Raw genomic sequence first — 23,888 nt, forward strand, 5'->3', positions numbered from 1 at the left:
CGCGCACTCCGTTCGCCTGGATGTCCGTTCGCCGGAATCATCCGGGAAGGGTGTACAACCCGCGCACTCTCTTTGTTGTCGACGGGGCCGTTCATGCTCGGCCCGCACGCCCGTCCGGCTCGCGCTCTCACGGTGCGCGCAGTGGGGGCCATCGGCGCGGCCATTACGGCCCGCGCCATCCGCCCCCCGCGATCCCCCAGATAGTCTTCTGCGCGCGGGGTTTGCAGCGAGCGCCGATCTCCCGGTGCTCTCTTCGCCTTTGACGCGAGGAGCTGCGGGGTGGGGCAGGGTGCACATTCGGGCGCGTGTGCTCACCGGCGCTGCACATTTGGCCGATGTAATGCGCATCGCCATTACCCTCCGCGAGCGATATGGCGATCTCGTCGGAGGATGCGTACGCTGGGATGCTAGAGGCAAACGGGCCGTGCAAAGACCTCGCGAACGCAGAGCTCGTGCTCAACAACGGGAGCGGTGTTCGCACGGTGCATGCGACGGACAACCAGACTGAGGGTAACGAAAAAAAAAAACCCAAGTCATTCGGGAAGGATGGAGGCAGCAGGGGGGGAGCTAGGGGGTGCAGCGCTCTTTGTGCTCGACACAAAGCACTGAGCAGCCACAAACAAGCCGCCACTTGCACACATCGATCCGCTACAGAAAATATAATCTGACCGTACGCAAGTCTTAGTGAGTAAAGAAAGCAAGATGCAAATAAATAGACGAGCGGGAATATCAGGACCCGAGCGGATCGTTAATGACGCTAAAACAGCGTTCTTTTTTTTTTTTCCTACGCTTCCTTTGTGACTTGTTCCTCGCCCATGAGATTACGCTTTTCAAAGCGACGTTCCCATTAGAGATAAAATTCGCCGCCCCAGTTTGCGCTAACTTATGCTGCTTTCTTTATACTTTTTTCTTCCATCGCAAGCTCAAGCTTGTTCTTGCGTCGACCGCCCCCGCCTCCCTTCGGACTCTCCCTGGCAGCGCAGTGTTGTTTTGGCTCTGGGTTTTCTCGGCAGGAGCCTTCGCTTCCCCCGCTCGCCTCCATCTCCCTTCGGCCGCTGCCCGTGGGTCTCCTTCGAGCCATTCTAACAATGCACGCAGTTTCCCCAAAGATTGGCGAGGCAATTTCCTTGAGCGCCGGCGCAGTTTCCTGTGCGCTGAGCCCACGAACGATACCGAATCGAGTGAGCGCTTTAGAGAAATGCCAAGGGTGAAAAAGGAAATAACTCACGGCTTAAATGCTTATGCCTGCGATTCCCTTTTCTCGTGCCACGGAGGTTGTTGTTTCTTGCCGGTAAATACTTTGGCACAAAAAGAGCGATTCATCTTCCAAACACCACCGGGAGTGTTCCTTTTTGTTTCTTTTCTTGTGCTTCTGTTATTTTGAACCAATGGAATGATTCTCTTTTCAATGTTTTGTCGCCAAACTGGCGGTTGTGTGCTGTTGTTCAAACTTAATGGTCGCTGTCCTAGTAACATTGTAGCCATCCAGTTGAAGAAAGAGCATCGTGCCGGCACTTGAGATGTATGTGCGGCACTTTCGATTGCACTGGCGAAAAGGGCCGTCACCGTGCAATGTTCTCGCACATGTATAATGTTCTGAAAAAGAGAGAAGGAAGCCAATGGATGCGTGTGGGCACAAACCGAAATTTCCGTTTGTTCAGCACGTTATGTTCGATTACCGCAGAGCTCTTTGCAGGTCGTAAATTTTAAGATGCGTCGCGCGTAACGAAATTCGCAATAGCACGGCGTCTGCTCTAGGTCGAGAGCAGGCCAGGAGACGCGAACTCAGTTCTATAGGTCCGGCTACCGCGCCCTGGCGCCGCAGCAAATCGAGGAGACGCTGGCCCTCGTTTTCTCGAGAACGTGCGTTATATTGTCGTTTGCCGCCTTTTTCTGGGCAGAGTAATGCGGCAGGAAATGAACTGGCCCCGTGGGCACTCGAATGTCCGACTCCAAGCATATACTCTCCGCGATTTGCGACAGAAGCTCGAACGGCGAGGCAACGTGCAAGAATGAGCGAGCGAAGTCGTCGCTTTTTTACATAATCGACCCCTTCCTAGGGTTTCCGGGACAGCCGAAGAACCGGGCCGCACGCTGCATGGACGCCCTCGCTCGTCGTGTTCACTATACACGGCGCGTCTTGAGGTACCGTTCATGGAGGTACCATTCATAATTCATTGAGGTACCTATAGGACGCCTCCGTCAATTTCCCGTCCCATGGCCTCCGGTGACAGTGTCTGCCTGCCGGTCGGGCTCCGTCTCTCGGGCGTAAATGTGCTTTATCGGTGGGAAAAAGAACTTTGATGATCGTTGTTGCCCAGCGAAGAAAGAGTGCGCTGTGGACAGCGGTCTGCGTGTTTCCATTCGAGCGTGCTTTATGTAACCTTTATCTCGTGACTTGTGCTCGAATTTTGTCGAAATTCGTCAAACTTGATTAAGCTCAGCAAATCTTCATTGGAACTACGAGTACCATAAACGTCAACTGTATGTCACTTCGCGCGCTTCGTGTGTGTTTCGCGCGGTAAACACCTATCAGACGAAAAAAAAAAATGAATCTGGACGCAAAAACGCTGTGGTCGTCGTGTCCAGGAGGATTTTCCAGTTCTCTGCGGTTATCGCGTTTCGTGTGATCAGTAGCTTTACATGAGTAGACAGTCAGGCCGACACTTCTCCAAGTTTAGGCAACGGTTCAAGGTTCAAGGTTCAAGGTTCGTTTATTGCACGTTTATGGTACAAGAATAAAAAAACACTGGAATACAGAAGGAGGTCCCAAAGTCAGAGACTGTGGACGGGACCTCCTGTGAGAACAATTGTAAAAATGAATATAGAGGCAGCAGATGCAAAAATTACAAAGATGTTGTCATCAGTAAAGAGCAGAAAGTGAGATACAAGAAAGAATGCAAAAACTTATTTGAATGAAAAAGGTTTACACACCTAAAAGTGTACAGAACAACACAAAACAAAAATCATAGAGTGATATAAATGACAAAACTAGTACCATTTACCATGAGAAATACTATTAGGGGGATTGTAAAAACTGACGAAACTGACGGTCTGCGTAATTTCAATAATATTTAAATATTTCCAGCTTTCTATGGAAGTGAATCTATAGCAGCATCAGAGTCGTAACATTTGCAATTAAACGAGAACAATGCCGGCTAGTTTTAGACTTAAAAATTTTTTTTTTTATTGAAATGGTGAAACTGAGGGCGAGGTAAGCCTTGACAGGCTTGCCTGTTCCAAGTTTCTTTCTTTAAGCCGCTGGCTGGCCGCACTTACGAGTTAATCTTCGACACCTGACAGTACAGCACTACGCAATGTTGCTGCTCACATAGACGGTGCAGTTGTACAATCTCTACACTCAACGTGCTTCACGCGAGCAGAAGCCGCCTCCTTGGGCGCTCTTGACGAAGGCGAGTAAACAGCGCATTTTGTAACTGACGCCAATGTGATGCCGCGCCTGTGGGGCCTGTGAAAACACGCAAAAAGGCGCCTAATTAAGGGCGTAATGAGAAATTGCATAGACGCCTGGGGGTCCATTGTGACGCTTCAGCGCTGCTTTGCGACTTCTAGACGATGCTCCCTCCGCTGGCATTCTCTTTAGGAGGCCATTTCTTTGCTGAGCGTACTGTCCACCAGAGCTCCGGGGGAAGGGGGGACTCACTATCGCGCTCACGCACCTGGCAGATTCGCCGCTCTGAAAGAATGCGAGCTGCTTCTTTTATTCTATTCTTCTCTCTATCTCTCTCTTCGTTATTTGTAGGAACAGCGCCAACGAGAACAACGAAGAAACCTCAATCTATTCGAGAGGCCGCAACTCGGTGAATATATACATTAACTGTTCGCTAACAAACTGCGATTGTTTTTAAACTAACTGGAGTCTTGTCCTTCTCTAGTGGCAGTCAGAGTCGATTGGACGGCCTGGAGGACAATGTTCATTTGGGCCAGTTATATTCACATCTTCGTTAGAACTGAACGAAAGTTCACAGTGTTTTGATGCCAAGAGTATAGCTAAATATCTAGCTCCTATAGGCCTGTGCGACCTCACTTGCATGTTGCAGAGGAGGAGGAATAATAGGAAAGGTAGGGAGGTTAACCGGAAGAGATTCCCATCGACAAATGGCGGTCCAGTTTGCCTGTTGAAATTTACCATTTATTGATTTCGCTGCCCTTAGTCGTGTACTTGTGACTTCGACGACTTATCGCACTAAGTTGGCTCTCGTCGCCACTTTTCTCTTCTGAGTGCAGTAATAATTTAATCGAAGTTCATATATCTTTGCAGGCCGAAGCCTGCCAACTGCTCCTAGCATCACAGTTATTACTGGCGAAGCTTTGAAAGCGTCTTAGGTTTTGCGGGATAATTCATGAAATGCTGGCCTACTAGATTAAAATATCAGGGCACTCGATGGTCTGTAATGCCTAAGCCGCGTTTGCCGACACCGCCTGCCTGCAGAGCGATACATATGTTGTAATCGACTAGTTAGATGCCGTGTAGTCAGCCACTTCTATCTGTGCATTTAAATGCCCTGAACGCCTAAGAGCGCGTTATACACAGAAGAGATGAGAAAAGTAAAAGACACACTGTATAATCTATACAAGTATTAGTTCCCGAATACACTGGAAAAGTATACTGTATACAAATGTTGAGTAAATAGCACCGTATTCACACACACATACACACAAAAAAATGTGAAGTTTATTATCTTAGCTTCCGCGTGAAGATGGATTGCACTTTGCTGGAATGACCAGTACGGGCCGAGATCTGATTAGCAGGAGAGATACTAGATGCGGGAAATGTAGAGTCCCCATATTTTAACGAATTAAAAAAAAAAGAGAAAAGACTGAACTGGCACCGAGTGATAGGGTCTGGAATGTAGAGAATTTTCTTCTGTAACGACACACTTTGATGCGATGAGTATGATGAAAGGGCGAATCTGGCTTCTTTATTTTGCATAGACTCAACGCTATTAACTTGTGTATGATGTGCTTGTAATTGGGCTAGTTAGAACTTCATTTTTACATTTTTACGAGATCTACGCTGCTTGGATTCACAAAGACACAGTTGGCGAAAACAAAAAATGAACGGTTAAGCGCGATTCTACCAAGGTTTTGTGTCCTTGTCAATCCAGGCAGCTTAGATCTCGAAAAAGTTAATGTAATCCTGCTTGAATTTCATATTGCGTAGTCATATTCTATGGTAACTTTGAGAGAAATGTACGCGTGAAGCTTCGTCTTGGAGTTAGCAAGGTATAAATGGCGTTTGATGAGACCTAGTATCTTAAACGATTTGTTTGTGACGTAATCAGTGTGAGCGTTGTATCTTAAATGAAAAGTGAAATGAACGCTCACATGTTTAGAACACTCCGCTCTTTCAATCACTTTGTCGCTAATTTTGTACAGATTAGAAGGGGCGATAGAGAGCGCGGCGTCATCAGCGAAGTCTTTTTCAAAAGCGTGGTGTAAGGGTAGGTGCGGTCGAAAGTTTGTAGCCCAAGGGGTTTCATTCTCAGTTCTGCTGTGTGGCTGGCTCTGCATCGACGGCTCCAAACCGCTTGGAAGTGGAAGAAACTCCCGTCCTTACCCCTCCGATAGTTAGGACTCCCTGGAATGCTACAACAACCCCATTATGTGGCTTAGAAGAAATCCTCTTGGGCTCTTTACTTCCACAAAGGATGTACCTTAGCAGATGTGTTAAACAGAATATCAGTAATATAAATTAGGGAAAGTAAAGGCCCCGAGTCAAACCCCTGTGGTACTTCCGATATGACGCGCGGACTGTTAGATGTGTACTCTTTGATTCTGACGTTTTGGGAGCTATTACTTGAGAATTCTTCAAGCCGGCGGCTGATGTCGCGGTGTAACTAAAAGTTGTTACCATCCTTCATTAGTCTTTTCTGAGGAACCCATTCACAAGCTTTTGAAAATAAATATGGCGTCAGCATATGTTAATTCATATAATTGTTCGTGAATATCTGATACGAGGTCGAATAACTATGTCTGACAAAACTTCTTTCGCCTAAAACCATGCTGGTTGTCATCGAGCAGGTTTTTGTCGTTTAGCCGAGTAACTATTTGCGAGTACAGTTTCGCCTCTTTACACTACCGCCATATACAGACAACAGGAAACTGCGCGTACTTACGTTCTTAGAGCCTGCTGTGGAAACTACTACTCAAAATCTGTAAGTGCACAATCTGTATACTGCACTCAAGCTAGAATAACGGTTTGGTTTTAGCAGATAGTATTACTCAATATCTACGTGAACGTCAGAGGCACCGTTCAGAAGTTAACGGTGACCTTTCCTGCAAGTCTGCAAGTTTGATCAGCGCCTGTATTTCTCCCCACTCCACCGCCGCTATATACAGGCCGTTTCACCTAAAACTACAGATTAAAAAAAAAGTATTTTTAAGTTAGGAGAGCGTATTTTCGGCATAGCATTATCAGTGGTGTCATACATCAGAATACAGAATACATCAGAAGACGGCTGGTTAACTAATATTGAATAGTTAGGTTTTTAACTATTACTGTTGGGCTCCTTCATTATTGAGAGGCGTGTAGGCCGCCGTAAGTAATATTCATATCAGTATTTATAATTTCGAACCACGCAGTTACCCTCGGCGCTGTGGCCCAGCAAATTTTGGCTATTTGACGAGTTACGCGCACTGGAGAGGTTGCTTTGCCTGCAAGCTTATAGACAGCGCACGTAGTTTGGCGCGATGTAGGCAGAAGTTGATGGGCCACAGCGCCGAGGGTAATCACGTTTTCGAAATTCTAAAACATGGCATGGATATTGCTTACGGTGGGCTACACGTCTCTCAATAAGTAAAGAGCCTAACAGTAATAGCTAAAAAGTTAACTATTAAATATTAGTTAACGAGCCTGCTGTTTGCCCGTCTAAGGTGTATTCTGATGTACTACACCGCTGACAATGCTATGCCGATAAACGCTCTCTTATAACTAAAAAAAAACCTACTTTAAACAATTGTGTACAGTCTTAGTTGAAACACCCTGTATAGTAAGCTTTGACATTTAAAATGTATATTTTCGAGTAAGTTCTTAAACTATTATATTTTCCTAATCACGGCGAAAAATTAATCTAATTTTGAAAAGGCCTCCCTCTATGCACGATTTAGAAGCTCAGAGGCAGGTTTCCCAAGGGCTAAAGGCCCTTGGGAAACCTGCCTCTGAGCTTCTAAATCGTGCATAGAGGGAGGCCTTTTCAAAATTAGATTAATTTAGATTAATTAGCGCCGTGTGGCGGTGGAAGCCGTTTGCGAAGCGCGCACTGGCGGGCTCACTGACAGGACCGCTTTATGTCGGCACTTTGGCGTCGCTGCAACAGCGCACGCCGTCCTCGGCGGGCTTCCAACTCGGGGAGGCCTTGCCACATCGCAGCTGAGCTGCGCGGTGAAGCCTGATTGCGGGTTTCGAAACTCGAGTCGGTGGCGCGCACGTTGGCTGCGTGCTGTTATTAACCTCTAGCATCTTTCCGCCCTTATGGCAATCGAAAATTGCTCTCCTTCGCATTGACCACGAGCGTAAAGCATTACTATTGTAGTCCGCCACTCAAAGAGCGCTCATTCTCTCTCGCTGTGTATTTTCCAAAGCGCCATCCCGTGCATTTGACAGTCGCAGTTGCCGCGCAAGCCCGCACAAAAACCGAGCCATCACCACGACCCGCGAGCTTTGCGCGTCGAGCTCTCGGCCGACTGCCGCTGTCGCAAATTCCTAAATTAATACGTTTCTCGCTAGCGCGCCTTACCTTAAAAAAAGAAAGAAGATAGATGCATATAACATGTGCCACTCACGTCGAACTGAAACCCAATTATCAACTGGTGGAAAGAAAAACTTGCTTTCGCAACTGCGGGAGGACGCCTCTGCAGCGCTCGCGCGCGTCGGCTGTGCACCGTGTGCGCCGCGTTGATAGCGTCTGTGGTAAATTTAAAATGAGCCGTCGGCGCTTTTCCTCGTTAAAAAACTAATGACTGTTTTGCAGCCGATCCGCTGCTAGCGCCCTTCTCGCTTGAGAGCGCCGCGACAGCCGCCGACTTGTCGCTTTGTTCTCTGGCCGAAAGCAGCAGCAGCGACGACTCCGGGCGCCTGCGTCCCCTTTCAGTTACCAGCGCCGAGTTCCTCCGATGATTGTTCCTCCTTCGCCTTCCTAGCGATTTCTAGGCTTGAATTTTTTAGCTGCAACTTCGTGACTCCCTTCGGCCTTCATCTCAAATTCGGGCCCCTTAATTTGTGCTTTTGAAAGTTTCAACAACTCGCAGCCCCGGGGAAAAAAAAAAAAAAGCGTCCTCGTATATATTTTGCACGAGGATCTTGGAACTGGCGGATGGTTTGAGTGTGTGTATCTGTGTTTCCTTTTTGTACCTTTAGTTTCTGCGTTGAACACGCCGTTTCTCGATCCGTTCAAATTTGCCGCTGTCTGTCGCGTCTCCGCACGCACTGACTGCTTTCCTGAATGCGCCCTTTCGCCTTCCGCTGTGCCTCGCCTCTCATCGTGTATTCATCTTCACGTGCTGAAAGCATGAGATGACCCTCGGACTGTGAAATTTTATTAGCTTAAATCTACCTTCGTCAGCTGTGAGAAGCGTCGTCCCTAGGCCTGCCGAGTCAGGAAGGAGGAAACAAAAATTTCGGCGAAATGGAGTCGCCGGAGCGCGAGCCTCAGCCGCTGCGTCGGTTGCCCTTCCACAGGCGCGCCGAAAAGCTGGACGCCTAAAGAAGACACAGGGCCGCGCTCGGGGCGTTGAATAAATGGTTGCTGATTGCAGGTTGGCCGTGCGACGGGAGCGGCACACGGTATTGCGTGCCTCGCTCTTCATTATTCAAGTTTTGAGCGAGCCGCTGTGCCAACATCGGGGAGGCGTTCATTTTGTCCCTTCTTTCCTCGCCTGCCGCATTTTTTTCTTCCTCCTCTGCTGCGAGTGGGGCAAAAAAAAAAAAAAAGGCAGTGGAGTGGATGCACTTCTGAGTTTATTTTTTGTTCCGTGAATGATAGAGAGCCTAACATCAAGTGCCGCTGCGGAATAGCCCTGTTGGTGAATTAATGTTGTCATCTTTTGCGCACCATTCCCGTAACCTAATTTTCTTTCTTCACTTTTTTTTTTTTTTTTTTTTTTTAGCGGAAGCAGGCTCAGAGCTCAGCATGCCATGTCGCAGTGGAAATCAGTGAGCGGTGCACTAAGTGACGAATATACTAGGTTGTCGGCAATGTAAGGTAGCTTTAGTGAAAGTGATTCGGAAGACGTCATTTGAATTGCGGAAGTTCTTCTCTACACGACTTCCGCCTTTATATTTATCCCTCCTGAACTTCTTTTTTTAGATTTCCATGGAGCGCCCTCTGCGTGATAATATCAGCACAATGGCATGCGGTTTGTTTTGGGGGCCGTTTTGCAGGTCTCTCGTGGGCTCTTATACTGAAGCTCACGAAGGAACGCTATAAAGTATATTGCACAAGTGCTATAAATTGTAGTGAGGGTTGGTATGCCCTTATGCCACAGCTTTAACACAGCCGCCTGAATATGAAGAGGGTGCACGTTTTCTATATACGATTAATATTGCTTCTTTAGGTTTATCGTTTTAGTTACGCGTAGTATTCTTCAGCTGCCATGTTAGAGCTGTGTTAGTCACGTTAATATCACTCTGTCATTTTTAGCCGAGGTGAGTCCGTGACTGGGGAGGATTCGCCCTGTAGTCCCTGCTTGTCGCTTTTGAACGCGTACGCTTTTACGTAACAATACGAGGTCTGTTAGAAAAGTATCCGACCTTTGGCCGTAGAAAAAAAACTTGCATAACTGGAACGTTCCAAACCTAGTCACCTTCAAAGTAGTCTACTTGGGACTCCACACATTTCTCCCAGCGGTGCTCCCATTTTGGGAAGTATTCCGAAAAGGCCCCTTTCGGAATGGAGTTTAGCTCAGCTGTCGTTGCAGCCATAATGTTCTTCCTTGTCTGAAATCGCGCTCCTTTCAATGGCCTTTTGATTTTGGGAACAGCCAGAAATCGCAGGGGCCATATCAGGAGAGTAAGGAGTCTGTTGAACTACAGGAGTCTGGTTTTTCACCAAAAAAGTCTGAATCAAGTGCGAGGCATGTGCAGGAGCATTGTCGTGATGGATGCGCCAATTTCCTGTTGACCGCAACTCCGGGTTCTTGCGCCGCACAGCATCACGTAGGCAACAAAGGACATCCCTGTAGCACTCTTTGGCCATTGCTTGACCCTGTGGAGTGCGTACTCGTGGTCTGCCACACAGAGGGTGTCTGCATCTGCATCAGAAAGCAGTCTGCATCACTTTCACATTGCTGCGCACTTGGCGGGCCTTCTGAAGTCTTGGTGACGTGGAATGCTTCCACTGTGACGACTGGGATCTGGTTTCCGGGTCGTACCTGTACACCCAAGACTCGTCACCAGTTATTATGATGTTGATGAAGTCGGGGTCACTGTTTGCGGAATCCAGCATGTCCTGTGAGACTTCAACACGAAGCTGCTTTTGCTCCACCGTGAGCAGCTTCGGCACGAATTTCGCCGCAACTCTCTCCATGGCCAAATCTTCGGTGATAATGGAATGTGCGGAAAAATTGCTCATGTCCACCTCTTCCTCAATTTCTCGGATAGTCACGCGACGGTCCCGCATCACCACAGCGTTCAGTTCGGCAATGACCTGGTCATTTCGGCATGTTGATGGCCGATTGGAGCGTGGCTCTCTCTCCACCAATGTGCGGCCATCTTTAAAGGAATTGTACCACTGCTTAATCCGTGTGCTGCTCATAGCATCGTCACCGAAAGCCGCCTGAATATTCCGAATGGTTTCCACTTGGCTGTTGCCCAGTTTATGGCAAAATTTGATGCAGTAGCGCTGCTCCTGTCACTCCGCCGGTTTCCTTGCAATAAAAAACCGACGAGAACACTGCGCACTGCCTCACTCAAACGCTGCGTCCCAGCGACTGACGCTATCGGCAGGCGGGGAAAAAAAAATAGTGCATGCGCAAGAAGGTTCAAGGTCACGTGATGCAGGCGCGCTTGTTTCATATCCATCAGGTATTCGCAAAAAAAAATAAAGTCGGATATTTTTCTAACAGACCTCGTATTCTGTGACATAGCCATATCGCACGTTAGCAGCTCTTCATAGCTTAGAGCGTCTCCAAAAATGCCTTCATTGAGTTTCAAATTCTGTCTCCAAATATGGACTTGTCTTTCATTCCTTCCTAGCCTGAATTTTTTGTGTTGAGCGTAAGTACAGTGACGGTGCGGAGTGGAGCGGTGTAGTCAAGTATCAGATTTAGAGCAGCTGCAGATCGATTGCGGTACAATGTACTAGCGCCAGTGACGCGAGTATATGCTAGCGCTCTTCGCGGGTTTGACAACAAAGTTCGGGTATAGTTCTTGTTGACGACTACAGCGCGGTCGGAACACGGACAAGAAAGATTGACACAAACACAGGCGCTGACTGACAACATCGCTTATTGCCTTGAACTTACTTATATAGGCCCAGTCTCGTGACAACACAGCAGTCCCGTGAGTTGTTGTTTTCCTGTGTTGTCACGAGACTGGGCCTATATAAGTAAGTTCAAGGCAATAAGCGATGTTGTCAGTCAGCGCCTGTGCTTGTGTCAATCTTTCTTGTCCGTGTTCCGACCGCGCTGTAGTCGTCAATATGTGTAACCAACAAGCCAGCCAGTACATATTAAGATAGTTCATTGTGTTAAACCTCCGGCAGAAGGAAACCGTTTCTACACCTGTGTTTGCGTATGGTGCTTTTCAGAAACGCAGTACACATCAAATACTATTAACGTAGATGAAACGTATTTTGGTAACAATAAAATCCGCGCCTAAAGAAGTCGTGGCAAGCGCTGTGCAGTGTGCGCGTGCGTTCTCGTTTTATTCGCCCTGGTCTTTCAGTGTGACATTGTTGTTGTTAAGCGCACCGGAAAGTCATGTTCAAGGCGCGAGAACGTGCAGTCCCGTCCGTTAGTGTTAGAAATGGGATGATTATGAGCAAGTATAAAAGCGACCCGCGGCACGACAAGGGCACCACTTCACAGCAATAGCGATTAGTGGTTCACTTGGGCGAAACCTGGCCGACAAACTTGGACACTCGATAGATTCCTCGCGGGACGAGTTGACAGCTTGTATTTCGTGCAGATTCGAAAGAGACGGGCGCTGATAACGCCTACTCGATCAAGCTACCTGTTGGTGGTGTAAGCGATGCGTCGCCGTAAAGGCATCCTTCGTTTTGTTTAGGTCGACGACGTAGACGAAGATAGAAAAGGTGAGAGTAGCTTCATGCTCGTGCAGTTGAAGTAATTGCATGGTCAGTTTTCGTAGATGCAGTACTTTCCGCTCGCTGGTACTCACCGTACTCGATAGCGAGTTTTTTTTTTTTTTCAAAAACTATAGTTACATTTGTTGCAGGAGAGCGGTATAGTGCCAAGATTGCGGTATCGCGCTGGCATGCCAAAATGCTCAAAGCTTGAAGCAGTTAATTGACACCTTTCATGTACAATCTGACACAGTTACTATTTATGGTACTAATCTCCTTCACAGATCGCCGTACCATCGCAGCATCAATGTGTTCATGTATGCCTTCAAACTATATAAAGAAATGTACGAGCAGAACACTCTCTTGGTAAAGCCTTGAGTCTCCTACTTCTACAGCAAATTTGCGGATTTGCTTCCTTATGTTTTTCTGTTTTTTCCTCCGTTCATCGCCACCGGCATGCAGATTTTGTTCTCTGCCCGCCATGTACGAGAGGCGAGTTACCGTGCGTATGCTTCCTAGCGGAGACTATAGGCTGTTCGCGAAAGATCGCAACCACGCGCATTCAGTTATGCGATGCTCTGAACTTCTCACGACGATGTAAGCGCGTTATCAGTAAAGTTCTCAATCTCTTTTAAATAGAACGCTGACAAACGCTCATTTTTTTAGGACACAGTTCATCCAATATACAATTTGCTTTTTAGTGTGCCTGCGTATCAGAGTGCCGTGACCGCTGTGTAGCAATGTAACCAAACGAATAGCGGGCACCTGGCACCTTGGTGCCTTAGGCAGGGCCACGCCAAAGCTCGCGCTATTGCGGGCCCTGACGGCGTGCATCGCTTCGGGCGAATCGTCCGTGATTAACCACAGGTAATCCGCATTACGGTCGCTTCATTCGATCGGAGGAACTATGCGGAGGGCACTGGCGCCCGAACCATGTCGTGCTGCGTTGCCCGAGGCCTTCCTCCCTCTTGTGTATACAATGGGGCGTCGTGTTAACTACGCGCGTGTATGTTTTCCTCGTGGTTTGCGTGACGTGCAGGTCTGATAGACAACCATAGCCACGCGCCGCAGCACTGACTCGCTGCTCGAAGCAGCGCCCGCATACGCGGCAGCGCTCACGACAGCGCGGTTAATCGGCAGCCGAGTGCACTTGACACGGGGCCCTTGACATGGCTTCTCGCGGTGCGTTACACGACAAACAATGCGCGTACGGACGGGGAGTAGTTGAGAAAGGGTGGGAAAAAAATGGAGTACAAAAACCGAAGTAGGGGCGGGGAAGAACGAAACGAGCTTGTCGGCCTGACCTCGGCTTAAGGAAACGCGACCCAGATTGGCTCCGGGGCCCCCTCAGCGTCACGAAGCGCTCCCTAATCGCTGTGGGGTCAGCGGAGCTGTGAGGTGAACTTTGGGCAGGCCGGAGAACAGCAACGCCGCCCAGAAGAGCTGCGACCGCGAACGATCAATTGTTCTGGCCCAAACAATGGGCCGCAAAATGTCCGCACCAGGCTCTTTCCGGCTGCGTCTCGTGTCTGCTGCGGCGGTCATTACGGCCGATCTTCTTTTATGTCCGCTCGTGCTGCGCGGTTGCGGCGACGGTAACAGGCGCGCTCCGGTCGCCCCAGTGATTCACCCCGAGCAAATGGAGCGCGTGTCGGATTATTGCGCGTTTGAAACGGCGCAAAGATGTCGCGTGTACCGTTGCCCTTGCCTTGACCCGCCTGTCTCTGAAACGCGAATGCTCGCGCGCAAAGCGTCGGCAGCAGCAGCCGTCCCATCATCAGCGAACGAAGACAGGGTGAAGCATGCCGTTTACTTGTGCAACTTCGCAAGCGCTGCGGCTGGTTTTTTCCTTCCTTTTTTTTTTGTGCGCCAGTACACTGCGCAGCGGCCTGGCGCTGCCTCGGCAACTGTGACACGTAGTACGTTTCGCTCCATATTACCCCCCTCAGTACTGGATCGCGCCGCTTCGGAACCTGACATTTTAGTTTGGCATGTGCAGGCACGGGGCAATAGTTCTCTGAACAGCAGGCTTTACTTACAATGGGCTGCGCCTCTGAAAATATGAACCCTTTGATGCCCAAAATTTCACCTTGCTGCAAACTTGGGGAGTAATGTGCAGTGCATGAGACAACATAAATATGACCTCCGGAAAAATTAGCTTTTCCTGAGGAGTTTCTCTTTTTTTATCCTTAATCTCATGTTCAGGAGCCATTGTAAGGCTATGCAGGAGCGATATTCAGCGTATTTGTTCTCTTTTGAACTTACTCAAATAAGGTATTTGCGGCTGTAAAATATACTGCTGTAATGCCAGCAGTTACTCATCCCTCATCTCTGTCGTCAACATGCGCCGGCTGGTCAACTGGCGTCACTCAGTGCGCCTTCTGAACAAAAAAAAAAGTGAGAGCAGCCATCTGTTTCAGTGCGAAAGCACTATTTAGCGCGGTCCCAAACCAGGAATCTTGTGTGAAGCCTCGGAGTAACTCGGGTAAGTTCGGAGCAGCCTCGCGCCAGCTGTAGCCAATGGGAGGGTGACCTTGCGGGTGACCTTGGCCAAAACTAGCATAGCAACAGCCCCTAGAGAAATAAAATAGATATTGCCGCGACTGGGTTTCAGACCCGCGGCGGCGCGAACAGCTGAGCACTGCACGCGAGCGCTCACGCCGATCACGCCTCGTGTGAAACTGCAACACACTCTCGCGCTGTGCATTGCACATCATCCTCTTCATCAACTTCCATCTGCGGCGCAAACAGATCAGATCATCTTAATCTCGATCAGAGCTTAACCTGAGTCCAATATCGTCGCCAGATGTGCCGACGACCCAGCGAAGCAATACCATGAGCCAACCAGGCTTAACAGATGAATTCGCACGTCTACTCGATTAAACTATGCTAAAGCCCTACCACATTTTTTCTGTTCTGAAGTGCAAATAACATTCACACAACTCAGCAGATGACATCAGAAAGAGCAAAACTAGCGTAGCATGCCAGAAAAGAAATATGCAGGTGTTGCGCCTGGACAACACTCGGCTTAAAGGGTTAAGAGCTCCTCGGTTACGTTCTTTCGTTAAGCTCTATTCAAAGCACTATTCGATAGGTCGTTGGTGAATCGAAGCTCTAAATGCGGTAGAGTGCATTTGCGGACATTTTTGTAACCGGAAGAAGGGCGGTGTTTGGCCAGAGAACCTTTTCCGAAGTAATTAACACAGGTAAAGCCTAGCACCAGGCCGGGGGAAAGCTTGTGCCTGCTTATAAAACCGATGGCTACCAGGCGTCACTGGGCATCGAAACCAGTACCCGCAGTATGCGAGGCGGGTGCTCGAACCACTAGGTCACCGCTGAGGTGTATTGTTACACCCCGAAAATGTAACACCATAGGCCTCAATGTTAACTAGCAACAAAAACAGAGGAAATCAGCAGCTAACAGGGCTATTCACGTGAACCACCCGTGGATACCAAGTTTAGAACTGGCTAGATGACAGTGGAAAGCTAAATTAACTGCGATTCGTCTTGAAAATCGTAACGGCTAACGTAGCAATGTCTCACTGAAAAACCGATGGCTACCAGGCGTCACTGGGCATCGAAACCAGTACCCGCAGTATGCGAGGCGGGTGCTCGAACCACTAGGTCACCACTGAGGTGTATTGTTACACCCCGAAAATGTAACACCATAGGCCTCAGTTTTAACTAGCAACAAAAACAGAGGAAATCAGCAGCTAACAGGGCTATTCACGTGAACCACCCATGGATACCAAGTTTAGAACTTGCTAGATGACAATGGAAAGCTAAATTGACTGCGATTCGTCTTGCAAATCGTAACGGCTAACGTAGCAATGTCTCACTGAAAAACCGATGGCTACCAGGCGTCACTGGGCATCGAAACCAGTACCCGCAGTATGGGAGGCGGGTGCTCGAACCACTAGGTCACCGCTGAGGTGTATTGTTACACCCCGGAAACGTAACACCATAGGCCTCGGTTTTAACTAGCAACAAAAACAGAGGAAATCAGCAGCTAACAGTGCTATTCACGTGAACCACCCGTGGATACCAAGTTTAGAACTAGCGAGATGACAGTGGAAAGCTAAATGAACTGCGATTCGTCTTGGAAATCGTAACCTGGCTAACGTAGCAATGTCTTACTGAAATACCTTTCGCAGTAGGTTTTCTTTAAGAACTCGTCTTTCGTCCGCACATAATTTTCAAGTAATTGTTAATCACGACCTTCGTAATAATTCGGAATAAACTAAAGTTAAAGCGTTTTTTTTTGTTTTTATTAGTGACTGCGTCCTGGAAGATGCTTTTTTCATAACTGCGCACCTTTCACGAAGATGTTTGTAAAGTTTTCATGTTTCGCGCGGATACGAGCGCTGCCCATATCTTTCCAGTTCATCAGCATTGCAGACCGAGGCCTATCGCCCTTGAATATCATTGAGCCGTTCGTTATTGACAACATTAGTTCCCTACTTGAGACGGGACTCTGAACCATCCAACCAAAGAATTTATGCGCTCAAAGCAAGTAAATTTGCGTGCTCCTCTCTGTGCATACACGCCAAAGATTCTTCTCGCGAACTGAGAGCGTTTGCATTCAGAATTCCAGGGTAAGAGAATAAGATATGCAATGAAACAGAGAAAGAAGCAGCATAAACTTCGATGCTGCTTGCTGAAAAGGGATTGGGGCTTTTCGGGGTTCGCCGAATTCGAAAACAGCATAAATGGCAGAGTCGCGCAAGCTAAACAAGCTAAGCAAGCTAAGCAAGCTTTCATGTCCGACGAAAAGGGCTGCTCACACGCGCCGCTTTCTATGCTGGGCGAAAAGCAAGCAGCCCAAGAGCGTGAAAACCGCAAACAAGGCAGCCAGCACTTTGCCCCTTGGAAATTTCCAAGACAAACACGCGTCAGTCCTGGCCCTCGTTCCCTCGCTTTTGTTCGCGCTCCTTTTCGTCCTGGCTTTCCTTTGAAGCCATCAAGGAACTGGTCCAGAGTTTTGTATTGCTGTGGGTGTTTATTTTATGCACCACCCCCCGAACACTAACACTGCGTTCGGTTTTTGCCCGCTTCTTTATTGCTCACGGAGAAGCCTTTTGCTTGAAGAGCAGGATTCATGACACCTGAAAAGCGTTTTTGTTTTCTTTTCTAGTAACTTTGCGGGCGCAAAACTAAGGTGCAGCAAACGGTGTTACTTAGTCCGTCACGGCTAAATCCGAGCGTGGTCCTTGGGTAGAAAAAAAAACGGCATAAGCAGCAAACTGTCGTAAACTCTCCAAGTCAGGCGCCTTACGACTAGCTGCGCATCCATGCGTCCTGGCCTGCTTCTTCTCCCGTTGAATGTCGAATGTTCTGTTCTTCGCATTGCCATAATCGATCCGACCGTGCGAACCTTCCTTCAGCGCAAGAACGATATTTCGCTTAGCCGAAAGACACAGGCGGTCGTTAAGGCTCGCTACGCTGCTATTTACGACGCAATCGCGCAAATCTGTCATACAAACGGCTGCTCCGGTGAGCGCTTAAACGCGTACGAGTGCCGGACTCTGGCTCGCTCCCAGAATCGCAGGTTGCGCAGCTGGGCTTACGCTGTGTGCATCAGCTGGGACCGCTTCGGATTGGGAAACGGCATAAGAGCATGCCATCTATTGTCTGTTTTATTGCAAAGTATGGCGACAGCGGCCGCCCGCGAGATTCCGGATAGGGGCGGATCAGGAACGCGGCCTGTACGGGGCGGCCACTGAGCGCGAGGTACAAGCACTGGCCGCATGCGGGTGATAGCGCTACCACTCGTAGAGCGCGAAGGAACTGCGGACACTGGTAGAAAATTTTCCTTTCGAAAACTTAACAAGATACCTCGGGGGGGGGGGGGGGGGGGGGGGGGGGGGGCAGCCCTTATATCGATACTGCATTAATTTCGTTCCTTCTCGCGCCGTAAAGCTCTCGGGACGTGATTCGGTTTGTGGGCCGGCACACGTACGCGTAAGTCGTGGCAGGTGTCTATGCGCAATGCGGGGAATCCATCGGCGAAAGTATCTGCGCGATCCGACCGACCTTGGAAGCGAGAAGTCGGTAAAGGAAGAGAAAAGAGCCATTTGTATCGGCTGCCTCTTCAGATGGACTTTTTGCCCCGGCCCACGCGCCCCTAACCGCGAGGCCTGCCTTGTTTTTTTTTTTCGTTTTTCTTTCTTTTTGACGTTGATGCGCCGTTCTCTCAGCGAGCGCCTTCTTCCAACGTCGCCGCCGCTTATCGGCGTCCCGCGGCTCAGTGGAGCGCAAGCCCCGGTCGCCGCCGCCGTCATATCGGCGGCCCATTCTCCCGCGCCGGCGGCAGGCGCGCCTTGGTGCGCCTTTGTCGGTTCGAGTTGGCCCGAATGTGGGCATGCGCGCCCGTGAATTCGCCTATCGACTGTGGCAGCAGCGCCTCTCTTCTTCTTCGCGCCCAGTTGTCGGCCATCCCGGGAGAAATCATGACTGCGCTCCCCCGCGGCTCGATATCCGTGCTCCCACTCCGAGGTCGGCCCCCCGCAGGACGGCCGAATGAATAGCTCCGCCGCGCCAGACAGTTTGAATATAGGGGAAGCGCCCGCGATACGGGCCCTGCTTCATCGCTCTCCGCGGCGATATTCTCTTTTCTTTTATCGCCCACCAACGAATATTCCTTGAGCACACGGACAAAAAGACTTGACCATCTGCGGTTCATTCTCGTTCGACAACGATCGAAACAGAAGTTGTTCATCGCGGACGACACATTTCACTTCGCTCCCCGCATTGCTCTTCGCTCTCTCTTTACAAATGCTTGCCTTGGGGCGGGTACTGCATATATAAGTATATTTTTTTCAATCTGCTGTCTGTCTCCATCTAGACAGTTCTTCCCCTCCCCCCCTTTTTTTTTCTTTACTGGCGTTCATTCTATCTACTTAACTCGCGTCTGAAAAAAATACTTTGTTTCTAGGGCCCTTCGAATGTGATTGCGTCGTTGCATTTTTCACCTCCTGAATTCTGAGTGTCTTGGATAGCGAAACTAGTTTTCAGGCAGTATTCTCGCTATTGCTTAACCAAAAAAGAACTCCTGACGTTTTGCTTGTCTGTTTTTTTTTTTTTTTTTACTTCGCAGAGTTTCTCATCCTGAGCAACTTTAGTGTCTGTTTCGAGCGTGCTGTTGCTTTTGAACTCGTTATTTCAGCCTGCTGACGAACTTCGAAATTTACGTCTTCTGTTTCCTAAAACTGTCGAAATCTTTTCCATAACCAAACTTTCTTTCCTCTCTTTAGCGGCTTCAGACACACTATCGATTTTGTGCCACGCCTAATAACTACATTTTGCGACACGGGAATAAGTTCCGAGCAGTTTTCGTCCTTCAAGCTCATTAGAGCCGACTACGTACAACCAGCAGATCTTAAATGACGTTTTAAACGGTACTGAGTATATGCATTTGAATCCACTTATAACAAACCTGACGGTCGTGCGGATTGCGTTCGTTTTATCCGAGGTTCGTACAAAAACAATAATTTGGACAGTGCTGGTCAGTAATGTACGTTTACTTATTAAAACTAGGCCTTATTACAGCGCTTACCAAGCTCTCTAGCGTGGTCTCATTCTCCTTGCCACTAGCATTGCTACCAACAAGCTGCCTTAGAGACTCCGTATAACTAACCGTGGTTTAAGCATTCAGGGTAGGGAAGCATCCAGGCATTGTGAGAGTGCTCGCGTGCTATTATTTATCGTCAGTGCATGGCTCTCTGATGTCGACGTCATCATCCGCACCGACGATGACATCCCAGGCGACATCACGTCGGGCCATTTGCGCATCGACGACGCGTTGCTACAAATCCGCCTGCATACGATAGCGTTGGCGTTCGACAGCGTCCTACATCGTTCCTGGACCCATAGACTCTGCTTTAGGAATCGATTCTTGATGAACTGCGCTGTCAGTTCCATCCATGCGACCTTATCATTCCACGGCGAGGAACACAGAGATCTGAGCTGAGACATCACGGCACCCGGTGGGGGAACCGCTATGAGTATGCACTGGTCACGCGCCGTCGATATATGACACATTGAGTTCTTGAATCGTACTTATTTATTTATTTGTTCATTTACTCTCAGGGCCCGAATGCATTACAGAGGGGAGTGGGAGGACATACATTTGGTAACATACGGTGCAGCAAGAAGAACAATAACTGGTATAAGGCGGCGAAAGAAAAGAGAAAAAGAAAAAAAAAATCAGTAACGGCTGACAAGGGGGGAAAAAAAAAAAACTTTCGAGGCGAAATAAAAAGTGCCAGCGAGAACAAATGCAAGGAAAACAGCAGAATTTATAAAGAGAGATTACATACGGTAGTCTTAAAAGTATTAGTCAGTAATGTCGGCTACATAACTGGGTAGGTGGTTTCAACTCGCAGAAGTGCTGCGGATAAATGAATAAAAGCAATGTTTAGTACGACATGAAGGAACACCTACTTTATGGTGATGATCAATATGGACTGAAACATATGTAGATGGAGTTAGTAGCCGGCTCTTTACGACATGATTGTTATTGTAGATATTATGAAATAGGCACAAGCGAGACATTAATTTGCGATGTGAAAGCAGTGGAAGTGATAAGGTACTTTTCATAGCGGTAGCACTAGAGGGACGGTGATAACAGGAATGTATAAAACGCGACGCTCGATTTGGATGAGTCAGGGGGAGATGCTAGTGATTCAAGGCCAGGGCCCCAGACAGATGATTCGAATTTAGGCCGAACAAGTATTTTATAAAGAAGTAATTTCAGGGAACTAGAAGAAAGGTAAACATTTCGACGAAAATAACCCAACATGCGGTTTGCATTGCTGGCAATGAATTCACCATGTAGTTTTCAAGAGAGATTAGAAGTTATATAATTGGTTAAGTGGTTGGCTTTGCTCTTCACGTTCAATGGCTGAAGTGCGTGGTCACCGCAGTCAGAGAGGGCAGCGAGTGATGCGCCACACGGTAGTCGAACACGAGCAGGACCTTCCTATTTTTTTTTCGCCATGTCATGGTCGCACTCTACAATTCTAACAACTCTACAAGCAACTACAGTCGGATAAAACTCAAGAACGAAACGGCTTTTCCCCGTCTAAGGACACACTTCCAGCCAATGGCGTCGGCCGATCCTCATGAGCCTGCTAGTGTGACAATGCAGGGAGCGGCGTGACACTACCGGAAGGGGGCTATCCCCGTTCATCTGTCACTCGCTGCATTGTCACGTTACAAGCTCATGAGAATCAGCCGACTCCATTGGCTGGAAGGGGAAAGCCGCTTCATTCTTTAGTTGTATCCGACTATAGGCGAAAAAGTCGTCAGTCATCCCCATGCCCCCTCTACACTTAAGCCCAGTGGCACACTCGTCGAATAATAATAAAAAAAAAAAGCCACGCATCATTCAGGCCTTTGTGTCGTGCCTCTAGCGCATGAGAACGTAGCTTCCAAAGCACAGCGCCTTGCGAGTCTGCTCGAGAACAAACGGAGCCGCTGGTCGCTTCCGTTCATGCTCGTGCACAGAAAAACGGTAACACGAAGCTTACTGCCATTTTAACCAGCGCTATGCTTCGCCTTTCAAGACGTGTGTTTCTAACGACCGTATCTGGTAAAAAGTTTCATCGGCACTCCATACATCCCGCCTTTTTTTTTTTTTGCTTTTTGTGTCGCCTTGGTATTTTCGTACAAAGGGAGGAGGGGGAATCACGGATGCTTGGAGACCCTCGTCGCTGTAGCGTCTGCTGTAACTGCGGCCGTTATAAGTGGGCTCGACTGTATATGTAACGTTTACGCGTCATGTACTGTGTGCTTATAACCGAAATACAGACCAAGCGTTCCTATACTGAGCGGATAACTGTGGCCTGCGGCATCTAATCGTGATGCGTACCTTCCAGTTTCGATTATAAAGGGAGGCATAATGCAGCCGCTCTGGAGTATGGTTGCTTCTCCTGTAATTACAGCCGCAGAAAAAATTCTAGCTGCTGGGGCAGGTGCGTAGGATCCCACGGGTATTTGCAAATGTAAAAAAAGCAGCATTTAAGCACACTAAAGTTTTTTTATGTTTCTTTTCCTCCGTTTCCATTTTCCAGCTGGCTTCATGTGATGGCGACTCGGAAAACATCGTTCGACGATTCCGAGTCGAGACTGGAGAGCGATCCGACAAGGAAGAGGTATGGATTGATTTTCTTTTCTTTATATGTGTGACAAGTCTCTACGAGTAGCTCTCTTTTTTGTGTAGTGTTGTAAGGTATAGTGAAATGTACAGTGTACCGTCGAAATACGTGTTTCACAAAGTGAACTTATTAAAAATTGATGGTCATTGAATTAATAAACTCTTATTCGAGAAACAGGGCCACAGCGAAGAGTTTATGTGCATCAGCCGGTAGAAAACATCTTTTTCTGTCGCCTTGGGATCTGTGAAACTTGTGTCGCAGGTTAAACTGCTTTGAGGTCGTCAACCTATCTCCCCCAGATTTGCCGTGCTGACAGCTTTTGTGAAAGAATAATCGGAATACCTACAACTTCCTGTGCTAATTGCTGGGGGGATTACGAACAAAATTTGTGCCTTATTTTTGAAGGGACTGAGCTTTGGTTAATTTTCTAGACTAAAGATTAACTAACGCATTCTTAACTAACGAAAATGTACACCATGTAGTGTCTCCACGTACGAGTCGATTTTGTTAATATCGAACTTTTGCGCTCAACTATTCAACTCCTGTAACTAACGCATCTTCGAGTTAATTAGTAGCGAAATTCTTTGTTTTGCTCGTAAGCATTTCAACACAGTTGTCTGCGAGATCTGTATTCAAAACCTTTAAAATTAACATGGAAGCGGTTTTTTCTTTGTTAGCTTTCTTGTTGGCCCTCTTCCGAAGGCATGTTGGCTCCATGTGTTCGCAGTTAAAAGGCATTTCTCACAGATGCGGACAAACCGCAACGTGCTCTCAGTGTCTCATCTGAATACTGTGGCGTGGTAGTGAGGGAATTCAAATTAACCATCTGAATAGGTGGGTAGTTCTATCCTTTGCCTTATAAAGCTCTGCGGGCTGTATGGTTCTCATTATTTGACTTTCATTATTTTGTATCGCAGAACCAAGAAAGAGTGCAATGTGTGTTTTGTGTTTTGCGGGGCTCGTTGATAAGACAAATATTTGCTAGAAAGTAGGCCTTGTGGAAGTTCACGTAAGCCGAGCTTTCCTCCGGCGTCAGCGCATCACGTTTTCATTTTGAGAAAGAGGCCTGTATCGCGAAGATTGTCGCGCAGTGTGTTTTATGCGCCGGTGCCAGTATCCTTAATGTTTCAGTATGCCGTTCACAATATCCAGTTTGGAAGCCCAGGCTCCAGAACAAGCGCTACTCCCTGCTCTATATTTAACGCCGTCCCCTGGAAAGCGTCGTGAGTTTGTTTCATGCTTCCGCGGCAGCTCCGCGTGTCGGGGTGTCAGATTGTGCCGGAAATAGATGCGGCCTGAAAACAGACGCTTTTATTCCGCTAAGCACGGGAACGGAGCGTCGCGATGGCTTGTCGCAAGAAGACTTGAGGCCAAGGTCACTATGGCCCAGTACATCCATGCGAAATATAACATTTTTTCGGTGCTACACTGGCTGGGGCGGTTCTAGCACGGTTACAGCGGAGGG

General features: G+C 48.2%; 1 protein-coding gene across 8 annotated transcripts in view; it reads left to right on the forward strand.

Annotated features, from left to right (window-relative positions):
• LOC149353062 (GTPase-activating Rap/Ran-GAP domain-like protein 3) overlaps window positions 1–23,888 on the forward strand; it is an 829,394-nt gene that overhangs the window by 731,569 nt on the left and 73,937 nt on the right. For all 8 annotated transcript variants that reach the window (XM_089582257.1, XM_089582254.1, XM_089582252.1 and 5 more), the window contains one exon: window positions 22,340–22,420. In XM_089582257.1, the coding sequence (XP_089438383.1) occupies window positions 22,340–22,420 (81 nt within the window). The remainder of the gene's footprint in view (window positions 1–22,339; window positions 22,421–23,888) is intronic.

Source organism: Amblyomma mixtum, chromosome 3 (genome assembly GCF_055824585.1).
Source record: "Amblyomma mixtum isolate Tamu chromosome 3, ASM5582458v1, whole genome shotgun sequence".
NCBI lineage: Eukaryota > Metazoa > Arthropoda > Arachnida > Ixodida > Ixodidae > Amblyomma > Amblyomma mixtum.